At 28.4% G+C, this 16145-nt stretch overlaps 2 protein-coding genes across 2 annotated transcripts; both read right to left on the reverse strand.

Annotated features, from left to right (window-relative positions):
• Positions 1 to 9777: 9777 nt before the first annotated feature.
• Positions 9778 to 12413, reverse strand: PAAG_11080 (hypothetical protein; the record flags this gene model as incomplete). The annotated part of the gene is made up of 3 exons (XM_015846788.1): positions 9778 to 9813; positions 10405 to 10726; positions 12172 to 12413. The coding sequence occupies 3 exons, from the start codon at positions 12411 to 12413 to the stop codon at positions 9778 to 9780; spliced, it is 600 nt and encodes a 199-aa protein (XP_015703592.1).
• A 207-nt stretch (positions 12414 to 12620) lies between these two features.
• On the reverse strand, positions 12621 to 13163 carry PAAG_00284 (hypothetical protein; the record flags this gene model as incomplete). Its single annotated transcript, XM_015843966.1, has 2 exons — positions 12621 to 12725; positions 12912 to 13163. The coding sequence occupies 2 exons, from the start codon at positions 13161 to 13163 to the stop codon at positions 12621 to 12623; spliced, it is 357 nt and encodes a 118-aa protein (XP_015700301.1).
• Positions 13164 to 16145: the final 2982 nt, after the last annotated feature.

Below are 16145 nucleotides of genomic sequence, written 5' to 3' on the forward strand. Positions count from 1 at the left end.
GATAATTGATGGGAGGAGTTAACAATTGACAATAATTTGGATTTGGGAACTGCGATCAGGTAGGATGTGTCTAAACAAAGATAGAAAATACTGCAATGTTCCGAGTCGTCTCAACCTTGCCAACTACCACAGACGGGTTTGATTTGATTTTTTAGAAGTTTTGACGATCGATATATTGAGCAAGGACAGAGAGGTAATTTTTGAATGCCAGAACGAGATTAGGAATACCCTCAGCTGGGTTATGGTTGTATCGATAACTGGATGGGACTGCCTTGCGATTAAAGAGAGACAAGTAGGCTAGTGAAGGTGGACTGATATACCCCCAAGGAAGAAAATTAAGCAGCGGGTCTGTACATAAATGGTATTCGGGTTCTGCGAAGTAAAGGGGAAGGACAATAAGAAGTTTTCAATTGTCTTTCACAACCTAGCAACACAATAACAAGTATAGACTTGAAGCCAGCCGGTTCCCAACACTTATTTTAACCCAACCGATGTTTTCTGTCTCCTTACCAAAATGCCCTCGAGAATAACTTGAGATTCTTGATGCAATGAAAAAGCAACACGGCGATTCGGGATATCAAATAATGACAAGGAAAGGTGCGTCTATGCGAGAGGCAAATGAACACTGTTATCAACGACCGGCGGGACTACTGTACATTTAACCATCGAGCGACGACACCCAATCGCTAGCAGATAGAATTTGACTTCAAATGGGGAGGTTGACACGGGACGGGACGACAATCTCAAAACACGATTGAAGGAGATGAAGATGAAGACGACTGGATGGAGCTGTTGTTGTTGATGATGATGGGGGGGAGAGTTGGGAGTTGGGAGTTTGCGAAGGGAGTTGAGGTTGGAAGGATTTTAAAAGTATTAATCAGCAAGAGGCGAACTCCAGGCAGGATGTAGATGAGTCGACCTTGCTAAAAGGCTTGGCTCACATCTCCACGTGACCTAACCCCCATCCTAGCCAGACCCCAACCTCTCACAATACATTTTAACCGTGCCACGCGCACTCACCATTAGTGAGTGCGCCCCACTGTAAAGAAAATATCACTATAATGAAAATCTTTTTCTTGTATATTCATCACCAATCTTCAAAAATTAATAACCACCACCCTCATGTCTAATAATATTAAATAATTGGAAGATCAGATTCAAATAACATTAAATACTATAAAATTAAAATCAAATTTAAAAATCACAGATGTGATATAAGAATTTAAAATTCTATATAAAATGCTATATGAACATGTTAAGAGAAAAAGATTAAGAAATATGAGAGCTTCAATCAATTGAATATTGAGTGACAGTCAGAAGTATAAGGGGCTGAACTCCTAGATTCACTCTGACTGGCTGACTCAGCCTAGTCATTGTTTGCATGTGCGCACATGATCATGCTATGTGAGCTTACTTAAGCTCATGTTTTCATCTCATTCTTTTCTTCCCTTTCTCAAGCAATTTGTCCTTGTTATATAGGAGGACTAGCCTCTAGTTCTTAGAGCTTAACCCTTTACAGCTGTCTCAATGAGTGTGAGCTCATTCTTTTTAACATATCTTTTCCACATCTCCTCTATTGATATAGCTGATGTATCTCTTATTGAAACATCACATAATTTCATTGAGTTTGCAGATGATTATATGAGAAAAACCTGTGAAGTGTTGAAGTGAGCTCAAGTAAAAATGACAGATGCTCAGCAATCTCAAGAGAAATATATGAATAGATGAAGAGACTCAGCTTCAAGCTTTCAATCTGAAGATAAGATCTGATTGAGCTTAGAGAACATGAGAACTAATCATCTGTGCAAGAAGCTGAATGCAAAATACAATTAATATACTGTGCTAGAAAAGATAGAATTTCATACTTACTGACTAAATATCTCATCTGATATTCACAATGTCTTTAATGTAAAGCTTCTACATGCTACAGTGATGAATTCACTATCTAGTCAGAGGCAAACTGACTGACAGTCACTCACTATAGAGACTTCAGAAGGATCTGAGTTTGAGATTGAGGAAATTTGAGATGAATGAATCTACCAGAGAAAAAAGCAATATCTTATTAAATGAGTAGATTGAGCTGAGCTTATGTGGAATGACACAAGTCTTCTACAAGAAGTGAAGACTTTAAACACTTGAAAGACCTCTCAGCAGGCAAAATTAGATGTAAAGAGAATTTTAAATAGTTGTAAAGGCCTACAACAAAGAGGGAGAAGAGAGATATTATAAGGAACTGAACCTCTAGATTCACTCTGACTGACTGACTCAGCCTAATCATCATTTGCACATGTGCACATGATCATGCTATGTGAGCTTGCTTAAGCTTGTATTCTCATCTCATTCTTTTCTTCCCTTTCTCAAGCAATTCATCCTTGTTATATAGGAGGACTAGCTTCTAGTTCTTAGAGCTTAACTCTCTACAAGAAGAAAGTAATCAAGAAGTGAATTTATCAATTAAATAAAAACTTTTATTCTTCTACAGTTGAACATATTAAAGCTGCTGCAAATTAAATACTGAGTTATTATTATATTAATTCTAATATCTCTCTTTCTATCATAGACAAAATATATGTATATTAATTCATTAAATATCTGCCAGGTTATAAAAAAATCATGCAGAAATCTATAAATTCAGAACAAATATCAAATAAGAATATAAGCTTTGTTATCAACTAATTTGACTACTATGAATATGTCTTTAATCAGTATAAGTTTCACATCAGTGATATTTATAATTTTGATAAGATTAAGTTTCAAGAAGATAAAAAGCATGAACAATAAGTATTATATAATTACTATATTTTTATGAATTAATAATAATGATAAAATATATTACTATAAATGATATAGTATTAAAGTCATTGATTATAATAAAATCAAATATTCATTTATAAGATTGATATATACATTTTAATCTATCTAATGATTATATTATTATTATATTTAATACTGACTTCATTAATGATTAGATTGAATTTGAATAGATAAAATATTTTAATACTATTATTAAAAATATTAGATTGACAATTATCAATTATTACTACTTGACAATCATAAATTTTATTTTATTAAAAAATTTCTTTAATATTATAATTTTTATAATATTATTGTATTTAAATTTTCATTACATATAAGTTATCTATTGCAATCTCTCAATGGTATATTTTTTCAGCAATATAAACATTATCATACAAAAGTAATTAACAAAACTACTCAATATGAATATGAATAATATAATAAAAGATAATTTCTTACTAATTTAAAAAATATCTATTATTAAATCTTCAAATTTATCATTATCAAAGCTAAATTTACTGATCATAAGATTTATTTAATCAAATGAGAAGTAATTCTTCAATGCTTGAAATAATATAATATAGATGACAGCTTAAAGCTGCTTGTTTATAATGATAATGATGAAAAATATTTCAGATTTACTTTATCTTTTGAGATTTGATTCTTTATTGCATCTTTTCAGTTGACATTCTCAGATACAGTTATAAAACTATATCATTAAATAGAAACAGCAGATAAGATCATATAAGAGATAAAAAATACTTTGACATCTGATATGATGATGTAGAATAGGCGGGCTCTGTCCAGCCTTCTCAACAGCGTAAGGCCACGGGCTGAGACAATCAGTAATTACAACTGCCTAGGCATTGGCATAGCAACTAACCCTATAATTACCCCGCATATGAATAATATGTAAACGTGGGAACGACGCTAAGAAAAAGAGCTATATAAACAGAGTCTTTTCTGAACTCATCTCTTAGAAATCATTTTAATATTTCATCTAAATAGTTTATCTAGCTGACAATTAAACATCTGTTTTATCTATATCTAAATTGAAGTTTTGACATCTAATCTGACTCAGTAATTGAATAAAATCTTCAAGAAGAGTTTGACATATACAAAATTAAATATACATTGAGAGAATGAATTACTTACTTATTATTTAATGAATAGATATCAGATTATCAAAAAGAGCTATTGACAGATGCAGATAGAAATAGTTCTTACTATTAAAAATATTAATAACAAAATTAAGTATTGTAAGAAAGAGAAATTAATAAAAGAGAAAAATAGAGCTCTATAATCAGTTGAAATCAAAGTTCTCAAATCAAATATCAGTCAATTACAATATAACACTATTAATAAATTTCAATTTATTAGAGATTTTATATACTCTAATAAGTATATAAATAATCTTTATATTATAGATAAATATAATATTGATTAGTAATTAATTTTTGAAGATTGATAATTCTAAAAGATTTTTATTATAGTGATATTTTCTTTATAATAAGATGTACTCACTAATGATAAGTGTATATAACGCAGTTAAATTATTATTCTAAAGAAATCACTTAGTCAAGTTTATTTCTAGATGTTTTTACTCTAAAATAAAATAAAAAAAATATGAATAATATTCAAAAGAATTAGAAAAAATAAAGAGAAATAAAATTAATAAATTTATATAAATATTAATATATAGTTTATTTTAAAAAATAATTTTAAATATTTTCATACTTTTTAATTTTAAATTATAAGTACTTAAAATTTATTTGACAACTATTTAACAAATAACTGATAAGTACTTTAAATAATTTAATAATACTTTTATTGTATACTTTGATAAATTATATTAATTATTAAATTAAAAATTTATTTTTATATCTATATAATTAATTAAAAAAATTAATAAATAATTAATAAATATTTAATAATCAATTAATAAATAACTAGTATAAGTATTATAAAATAAATAATTTTAAATCTATATTAAAAAAGTTAATATTTTTTATAATTTTTTATATTATAAAAAAATTATTTATTTAAAATTATTAAAAGTTTTATACTAATTTATAAATTAATATTGATAATAATTAATAAATAATTAAAAAATAGTTAATAAGTAACTAGTATAAATACTTTATAAATAATTTTAGATAGTAGTTATATACTTCAATTATAGTAAAAGTAATAATAACTTAAAATTAAATACTTAAAAAAAATAATATTGAGTAGTTATTAATTACTTATTTAGTAAGTAATTAAATATTAATTATCAAGTATTTATAAAGTACTTATAGTATTTATAACTTTTGAAGCTATATTAATTCTATTATTATCAGTTTCTGCAATCTAATAATTATAAATTATCAGAATATAATAGTCAATATTATTATAATTATGAAGAAAAATTATTATAATAATGTTTTTATCATCTGATCTATTTTCTATTTATATAAGTTTTAATTTAATATGTAGTCATATGAGAAGATTAGTCATATCTTTTAATAAAATTAAATAATTTATATACTTATTAAAATTCTCTTTTAATAATCTGAAGTTAGTTATTTAAATATATATTAAATAAGTTATTATCTAAATGCTACATAGTAATAAGCTAATTATATAAAAAATCAATCTCATAAAATCAAATCTAAGTTAATTAGTATTTTCTTTTAATTGCTATCTATATGAATTCTTTATTTTTTAATTTAATTTATCTTATCTTTATTATTTTTTTAAATAAACTTTTAATATGAAATATCTATTCAATAAGTTATTATAAAAGTTTAAAAATAACTTTATTTTTTTAAATTAAAACTATAGTTAAAATTTATAAACTTTTATAAATTATTTTATATAATTAATTAACTAGTAAAATCACTTATAATATAATTTATTAATAGATATAAAAATTAAATTTTAAATAAGAATATTAAAATTTATTTTTTTATTATAATTATAAAAAATAATCTATTAAATTTTAAAAATTATAAAAATATTATCATTTAAAAAAAGTGAATTAATATATTTTAAAATATAATTTTAATATTTTTTTTATATTAATAAAAAAATAAATATTAAAAAAATTAAAAATTTTAATTAAAGATAATTTAATAGTTTTATAATTTTTTAATAAAATATAAAAAATATAAAAAAATAGAAAATAATTTAAAAAATTTATTTAAATACTAAAATATTAATTAAATTAGAAGAAAAGTTAATTTATATAATGTTTTAAAAAATTAAGATTGAATTTTAACTATAAAAATTATTAATATTATTAATTAATTGATTAAATTTTTAATAATTTTTTAAAATAAATATTTTTAATTTATTAAATTTAAAACTAAAAAAGTATTAAATTAGACTTATATTAATATTAAAAATAAATAAATATTAAATAATTTAATAATTAAATAATTTTAAAAAATTTTATTTAAAAAAACTATATCTATAATTAAAACTTTATATTATTACTCTAAATAATTATAAAAATTATATAACTATTAAATTTCTATAATATATTATTTATATATTATTTATATTATATCAATATATAATTTTATTATTTATTTTTAAAGAAATTTTTATTTGTGAAAATCTTTTAAAGATTAATATTAAAATTATAGTGATTTTCTCTTTATATTTTAGTTTATAAGCTTTTAGAGTACTGAAAAATTAATTTATATCATTTCTTATAATAAAAAATACACTTTATATGTCTTTAAACTATTAAAAAATTACTATTTATTTTATTTAATAATAAAATATATATAGTTTTTTATTAATATATTTTTTATATATTATAATTATTAAATTTATTTAATTTTATTTATATAATTCTATTATTAAACTTTTATTAAAATATTAAATATATTTAAATAATTTAATTTTAATAAAAAAATTAAAATTTATTTTTATTTATTCAAATATATGAAGAATAAATTGCTTGATTAATTATATAGTAATCACTAGCTATGTAGAAGTTATATACAATGTGAATTATATAAAAAGACAGATAGATCTGACATCTCCACTCACTGATGTAACTGTATATGAGATTACATACAAAAAAAAATAGCCTGTAGCTAGGTATCAGTATATAATTTGACTGAAAAAATCTATATTGTTGAAAAATCAGTTATTTTCTTCATATAATCATTTCTGTCTGCTTACTATATCTTCTAATATCTGTTATCATAGAGTGTATCTAGTTGCTCAAGCAGCTTAGTCAGTCTGTTTGCTGTGTTCTCAGTGGATAGAATTTAATCAATCAAGATCTCATTCTTGCAAACAAGATTCTGAAGAGTATGAAAGCAGACCTTTATATACTTAGATCAGTGTGAAATAGCCTCACTTTTGATTAGTTCAATCACTGATTTATTATTTATCTAAATCATATACATCAGCTTATTGACTGGTGATTTGATTGAGCTATCATTATCATCAAGATTATTGAGCTGAGATGGCATGAAGCCAGCATCCTCTAGCAATTCCTGGAGGCAGACAAGCTCATAGACAGTCTCTGAAGATGTGATATATTCAGTCTCAGTAGATGATTTTAAAACATCTGTCTGCTTGCTGCTTCACTAAGCAACAGAACTCTCTGCTATATAAATAACATATCTGATGGTAAAGTGAGAATCTGAATCACAGTCTGCTCAATCAGCATCAGTGAACACCATAGATTCTATATTTGTATCTTTTTGATAGAACACATCTATGTTGAGTGTGTCTTGTAGATATCTAAGAATTTACTTGAATGCTGCTAAATTCTTCAAGGTAGAGTGAGAGCTGAATCTCTCTAGGAATCTAGCAGCAAAGCTTATATCAGAGTGTGTGTTGGCAGTGAGATATTGCAGAGAGTTAATCTCTGATTGATAAAAATATAATGTAAATTCCATTGTATAAGCAATCAGTTCTTCATTATTGCTCATGAAATCAATATTTTTCTCCATAAAAGAGGATGTTGAGTGGTAGTCATTTATTGAGAATTTCTCAAGCAGGTTCTTTATAAACAGTGACTGAGACAGTGATAATGATTCAGCATTCTGATTAATCTTCATTCCCAAATATCAGTTTGATTCACTCACATTCTTGATCTCATAATTAGCAGTGATCTGGGCTTTTGTCCATTCAATATCTGATATATTCAGGCTGTATAGGTGAACATCATCCATGTAGATGATTATATAGACCTTGTAGATGTCATTTATAAAAAAATCAATGTCATGAGAATTGACATAAAAGTCTGTTTTCAATAGCATTTTTCACAGCTTCTCATATCATAATAATGCTGCTTGCTTCAGGTCATATAGTCTTTGCATCAATTCACATACTAGATCACCACATTCCTCATAGAACCCAGTGAGTTAATGCATATATATACATTTATTGGCAGGAAGCCAGGTATTTAAGAATACTGTAACTATGTCAATCTGCAGAATATGCTATTCTCAGAATACTAAGATTGTTATAAGTGCTTGAGAGGTAGAGACTGATACAACTGATATGAATGTCTTCAAATAGTTGACATTCTTTTCTTGATAATTGCTGCAGACTACTCAGCAGACCTTATATTATTTGATTCTATCTACATTATTAATCTTTTTATTGAACACTTATTGACTACATAGAATTATCATATCTGGAGTTCTTTCAACTAGCTGCCATACATCAATCTGCTTGAGATGATTAATTTTCTTAACACAGGCATAGAAGTAATATTTTCAATCTGCAGATGTTTGAGCCTGGGTGAGATTCTTTAAAACTGACAAGCTGATGATCTCAGAGTCTGTAAGGACATCAGTCAAATTGTCAGTGAAATTCCTTACTGAGATCTCTCTTACTGAAGTAATATTCTCAGTGAGCATTGAAGAATTCTCTATCTCAAAAGTAAACCCTGAGAGGGTAGTAGTGTTTCACATTAAAAATATCAGAATTTACACAGTAATCTTATAGTCTATTCATCAATTATTTGTAGAGTATAGAAATACTGAAGAGGTAGATAGAAACTTCTCTTTCACCATGAAATTATCTGTTGATAAATTATGTTGAGTAGAGAAGATTGCAACTGTGACTATATAGGTAGTGGAAGACAGATTCTTGACATCTTACTCAGGCAAAGTCAGAGAATCTGTCAAATGAAGATCTTCTTAAAATATCACATCTTTTGACATGTAAAGAGAATTATTAGAAGGATTGATCAATCTATAATTAGTAAAACCATCATAGTCTGTAAATATAAACTTCTGTGATTGTAAGGCCATCTTCATATTTGACTTGAGCACTATTTTTAAATAAGTCTTACACTCTCATCAGTGAATTCTATGTGCAGAGGACAGGGCCTTGAGCCAAGCTTCATATGGAGTAACCAGCTTCGAATCTAAATCCTCTATACTATTATAGAGCTTGACTAATGTTGGCATAAAATTAAGCATTTCAGTCACTGCAATTACCACCTCACTTTATATCTGGAGGGAGGAGGAGGAATCTATTAATAATATTTGAGCTTTTTCAATAATCAAGCTAATAGAATATTTGAACACACATTTTGCTGCAAAGTGTAAGGTGAGGTTGATTTTCATTTAATACTCTCACTCATTATATAGACAGCTGCAGTGTTTGAATTCAACTCAGTATGGTCAGAGTGAATAATAACAATACTATGATTGAGCAGATTCTTTATAAATTGATTGAAAATCTGTATATATTTTAGAGCTTCATTGTGATGCTTCAATAGAAAGATTTATCACATTCGCATAGCATTATCAGTGATCATCATCATGAGCTTCTTACCTGCATAATATGATGTATCTTCTTCATTATCAAGTGTTTCTCCACCTCTAAATAGATCCACCCAGATCTTAAGACCTTTGTGAGTAGTACAGTATAGCAGAGCATTTTTATAACTTGCACATTTATGCTTGACTTTATGATTGAATGAATATCCAACATGACAGACTTTGATTTGAACTCTTATACCTCCTCAATTTTCTTTTGCATGTAGTTTTGCTATATATTGAGAAGTGTAGAATAGAACAAGTAGAATACCATATCATTTGATAGTAAAATATCAAGTATTTCTAATTTCATAATAATATCATTGAACTTATCAAAAAATGTATATATGTCAGTGATTTGAACATCACTCATTGATGTAAACACCAGGACTGCTTCCTTGCAGAGCTATATTTTCAAGATAAAGAACTCTTTCTCAACTACATGTCAAAGGGAATAAGCAATCCTTCTCTTATCATACTTATTAAAATAGGGCTTAATGCTGGCTGTCAATATATTCAAAATGAATATGTAAAGTCAGTGATTTTTGGCCTTTCAAAAAGAAGCTCATTCAGAGTCTTCATCAGGGCTTTTGACTTGCTTATCCTCCAATATAACTTAGCATTAAGTGTCAATTAGCTTTGCCTTCATATGTGCATACCAAGAGAGATAATTCAAAGATCTAACCAGAGCATTCAGCTTAATGACATACTTAGTATTCTGTTTGAACTGGCTGATTGTCTTATTGACACAGCTATCTAGATCATAAAGGTTATATTGCATTCAGAATCTCAAGTTCAGATCTCATGCTAACAGTCAACTCACTGGCAGATTTGCAGACATCATAGTCTTGTCATTCTGAGTGTGAAGTCCTTTCAATTGAAGTTGAAGCTGCAATTCTTTGCACCTCTCTTTTTGAAGTTCTAAATCAATCTTTTGACATTTGAGATCTAATCTCCTCAGTTGCAATTCTTCAAAGTCAGTTGCTGGCAGTGAGTTAGAGATTACTGCAGGTGTCTTCACTCCATCTTCTAAAGAAGTTGAATCAGTATATTTGACATGATGTAGGCGGATCAGCCTCACTGTAATAGAGGCTGTAATCAGCCCAGCTTGCTGATCAGATATTTCAGAAAGTTCAATATTGAAACTATTAAATGTCTCTAAAGGGGTCAGTAAGCTTATAGCCCTCTGATTATTTTCAGATCAATCAGATTGACTGAATTGACTCAATCATGATCATGAGTAAGTCATTATATGTTCTGCCATATTGTATTAATCTTCTTTATAATGGAGTAATCTTATTCAGTGAGATTCTTGTCTATAAGCTTGATTGAACAGATTGACATATTCTTATGTAATCAGTCACTGAAAAATTAGTGAGTTGTAAATTTTTCTTTCACCTGCTAAGCAAACAGATTGAACACAGAAAAAAAAAAAATAATAATATAAGAGCATGTCAAATCAATCAATTGACATAAAATAAAATAATATTATATTGAATAAAGTGAGCAGTAATTAATATATACTATATTTAACAAGAATTCCTTGAATTAGTAATTATTTATATAAAATAAGTCTCATAACCTGTGAAGGATAGATTGCTTGATTGATTATATAGTAATCACTAGCTACACAGAAGTTATATACAGTGCAAATTACATAAAAAGATAAATAGATCTGACAAAATATATATTTATAAATTTTAGATTAAATTAAAATATAAAATAAATAAAAAGTAATTAATTTAATATTTTAAAATTTTATTAATATATTAAACTTCTTATTAATTCAAATTAATTTTTTTTTTTTAATTTTTTATATAAAAATTATATTAAATTTAAAATAAATAATTTTTTTACTTACTACTCTTTAAAATTTTCAACATATATATATAATTTTAAAATAGTTAAATTTGATAAAATATTGAATTTCAGTCAAAAAATCTTTTTATATTAAATTATTGAAATTATTAAAGATTTAAATACTTAATAAATATTTTTTTTTAAAAGCTATAATTTATAAACTTTTCAGATAATTAAAGAGCTTTTATAGTTCAAAAATTAAAAAATAAATTTAGTTTAATTATAAAAGAAAATTGTTAATGTTAAAAATATTAAAAAACTTTTAATAAAACTGTTATTTTTGTCATGACTCAACTAGAGTCAGGATGATAATAAGATAATAGCTTCAATTCTTCTATTTAACTAGGCAGCTGTGACAAGAATACTAAACTGAGAATTAAAATATGAAATAAATGAGCAGCTAAATATATATAGTGGTTAAGAATCAAATTGAATCAACTTTCAAAACATATATAATTGGAGATCAGATTAGATTAACATGAGTGACTAAATATGATTGAGATCAGAATAGATCAATCTTTAAAATGTAGTAGGGTGAATCAATATTATTTCATATACAAGCAGCTGCGCTGCAACATTACCCCCTGGTTTAAAAGAGTACTTGTCTTCAAGCAGCTACATTAGAAGCAAAAAAAGAGCAAAATGAAAATCTACTAAGCTTATCAGTAGACTAATCACCTTGACCATCATTTATCAAATTCTTATAGATTTCCTTCTATACCTCACTAACATCAGAGTCATCATCAGATCCTTGCCTAGAGGCTGAGATTCTTTTGGCAGTTTGATAGTCATAGAGCTTAGGAGAATGTGAATAGAAATGATAGTCTTCAATTCAATGATTATGAGATTCACAGTGTACATAACAGTCTTCTTGATGGAATTATCCTGTTGAGAGGGTGAAATTGACAGGGTATATGGTGGAGAATTATTTGAAAGATCAAAAGCATTAACTTGAATCTGATTGAGATTCATAGGAGCATGATATTCACAGTGATCAGCGCAATCAGGGCGATCAATATGAGCTTGTGGTGTGGATGAAAATGAAGAATTGAAAGCTAATTGCTGAACAACGCGCAGGAATTCCTTGTAGATCTGAAAGAAATTTAGCTGCTGAGCTAAATGATTCTGAATTGATACACTGAGGCCTTAGCAGAATTGAGATATCTTTGAAGAATCCAGCTAATCCTGAGCTCTGGCCTCATAGAGAATGCGTTCAAACTTAGTAATATAGACTGCTAAAGATTCATCTGATACCTGCTTTAGACTGTGTAGTTTGTCTTCCACCTGAATTATTTTATTTGAATTATTATATACATAAAAAAGTTGATTGAGAATGAAGTTGTAATCTCAATTTCTTGTTTCTTCAGCTTGAGCTAGCTGGAGAAGAACTATTGCTTATATACTTGAATCTAAATTTAAGTAGACATAGTAGAACTGGGCAATTTAATCTCCAATAGCAGCTTGATCAACGCGTAGTTTGGCTTTGATTGAGGGGAGCCAGGTGTCAAATTTCAGGGTTTGACCAGTAAACTTTTCAGGGTCTGGCAGTGAGGGCTTCAGACGGGATTGGAATTGAGATTGGGAGCTGTTTAGAGCAGTCTGCAAAGATTGGCATTCAGCTTGTAAAGATTGACATTCAGCCTGCAACTGTTGATTTTGACTGTGAAGCTTCTGAATAGTACTTTCAAATTCTTGGTGAAGAGCAGTAAGAGAAGTTTTCATAATGAAGGTAAAAAAGACAAAAATTAACAAAGGTTTTGAGTACTCAGCAAAGCTTAATCAGACAAGGGTATAGATATAGACATGGACGTGGACATGGACATGGATGTAAGGCCTGTCTACTTAATCCCCAGGGCTTATGAGAAAGAAGAGTTTAGTATTATATCATAACTCAACTAGAGTCAGAATGATAACAAGATAACAGCTTCAATTCTTCTATCTAACTAAGTAGCTGCAATGAGAATACTAAACTGAGAATTAAAATGTGGAATGAACGAGCAGCTGAATATATATAGTGGTTGAGAATCAGATCAGATCAACCTTCAGAGCATATATGATTGAGAATCAGATCGGATTAACATGAGTGACTGAATATGATTGAGGTCAGAACAAATCAACCTTTAGAGTGTAGCAGGGTGGATCAACCTTATTCCATATACAAGCAGCTGCGCCGTAACAGTTTTAAAGATTAAAAATCAAATTAGAAAGTTTGAAATTCAAGTCAAAAAAACTGTAGCAGCTGTATTAGAAGTAAGTCTACGAGCATATATGATAAATGACAGATTTATTAGAATTCATGAAATTGTTGAGTTTTTTGATGAAGTAGTTAAGTTTAACTGAGAAGAATGATCAGTAGCTCAAGATTCCATCTTAATAAGTATTAAAAAAAGGCTAACTAGTTAACTAGTTAGTTAACTACAATAGCTGACTAACTAGAACTAATAAATATTCACAGATTATGTCACATGCGGCAGAATGCGCCTCAAGGTTGTTAGACAACATATTAAATGCGATCCTCTTGGCGCCAAGGCTTGCGGTGTGAATAAGTGGAAGCTATGGCTTGGCTAAACCTTGAATTGAAGTCACTGGTTCTACTGTCATGATGGTTGAGACACAATCTGAAGGAGGTGAAAGCCATATAGAATCATCAAAGAATAGATGCCATTCTTCATCCCACATGTAACAAACTTTAGGAGCTGTCAGTATGTTCTGCTGAAGAGGAGGAAAAAACTTTAAAATAGTGACAGCCACTTACGAATCCATCCTGTGTCTTTTTGGGTTGCACTCAACCAGTGCACTTGACCAGCTAAATTATCGTGATATAGGCCTGTTATGCCGGGAGTCGTTGTAAGTGTAACAAATAGAATATCTAGAACATACATTGAAGTCTTTGTCAGAAAAACACATTCATATAAACTACCTATTGGCAAAACCCAGGAACTGTGAAATGAGACATCATTTTATTTCCACTAGCAGAGACTGATGATGAGGGAGAAAGAAGGAGATTGTTCTAGTCCACATACCAGTAGTCATAGTGTCATTGTCAAAATTCATATATCTCTCAGGTTGAGTGAGGAATTTTATTTCACCTGCACTAGTAAAATAAACCAGTGTAGCTGTGTCTCTATAAGTTACTCCCACAATCCAGATACCATTTGATGCCTCCTCTGCGAATGCGTAAAATGTATTGTCGAAACAAAGCCTATACAATGTATGGTTCTGTTCCTGTCCGGCTAGTGTTGGTGAAAGTGAAGCTGCTGGCATTTTACGTGGTACAATACCAGCTGCAAATATTCTATTCACAGCTAAGAATAGCTGGAACAGCATCAAAAGTGTGTAAAAATGCATGTTTCTCTGGAGGTATCACAGTTGGGCTTTCTTTGTATCCACTGAAATCAAAAATTGAAAATCAAGATGATGTCTTCAACTGATTAACTTGAATGGCATCCATTGAAAAGAATAAATTCTAAGATGGGGAATGGAAGAGCAAATATATAGTCTCAGTCAATACTACTGAATGTTTGCCCCCCATGAAACCTCATATGAAGATCCCATAGTATGTTAACCTCCACATGATATGTGTACATCAAACCATGTTAAAATGAATTCCTATGCTCCTTTTTTTTAGATTCATATTGCTTCCAATTTGTAGGAAAGCAGAGGTTTTAAAATAGACTTTGCACAGAGTTTCCAATTGAAAGAAGAGCTGGTGGAAGATAAACTTTCTTCACCATCTCTTCAGTCATTAAGGGAGCACTACATGTCTCTATTCTTTTAATCTTTAGATATGAAGATTGGATTTAACTCTTTACTTTCCTTTGTGATAGAGGGAGCTGAGGGACCACTGAGACAATGGAGAGCCTATCAACATGTTCAGAAACTTTATCCGCAAAAGCTCCTGATTATAATTAATGAATGTGGTGTGATTTTCTAGCCTATTTTTCTGTCAGTTGCCTCCACTTGAAAATCTTGTGAAAAGTTAACTTTCTAGAAGTCTAAAGAGTGTTTTTGACAAAAGAGCTATGAATGTTTGAGCTGAGGAAGAAAATTTGATTCAGGAACTACTCTCTGATCATTTCAGCTAACATTCAAAACTACTGTGATTGCACTATTATTTCTGAAATGTGCAGAATTCAGATTATCTCTTTTCTTCTTCCTCAATCTCAATTTTCTGATTAAGGCAATCCAGGTAACTGATCCTGAAATCTGATTTATGAGGTTATTAGAGTTAATCTGGGTTTCAAAAAGATTAAATATGATTTATAAATTGAGCCTCACTTTTTGACCTTATCACCCTCAACACGGGGTAGATAATGATTAAGTTTAGATTAAGATTAAGATAGAATTGAGATAAGATTAGAATAAAATTGATTAGAGGTTAAAATAGTTTGAGTAAGAATCTTAAAATTCATGAAGAATAATGTTCATGTTGTGTTTTGAACTAGCTAGTCAAAATCTAAACTATGTATGATTTTTATATTGTGGTCAAGCTTTACCACTACATCTTGCTAGCTCAGTTTAAATCTTTAATATTCAGAAATAAAAATTAATAACAACAATTAGATGCTAATTTTCCTCATGACTGAATAATTGAGACAGTTACTAAATGACATTTGAAGTTAATAATTAAAAACTATGAGTTTAAATCTAATAATATAATATTTAAATATCAAGAGTCATTATTTTAAAAATATCAATTAGATA

This window comes from Paracoccidioides lutzii (genome assembly GCF_000150705.2).
Source record: "Paracoccidioides lutzii Pb01 unplaced genomic scaffold supercont2.1, whole genome shotgun sequence".
NCBI lineage: Eukaryota > Fungi > Ascomycota > Eurotiomycetes > Onygenales > Ajellomycetaceae > Paracoccidioides > Paracoccidioides lutzii.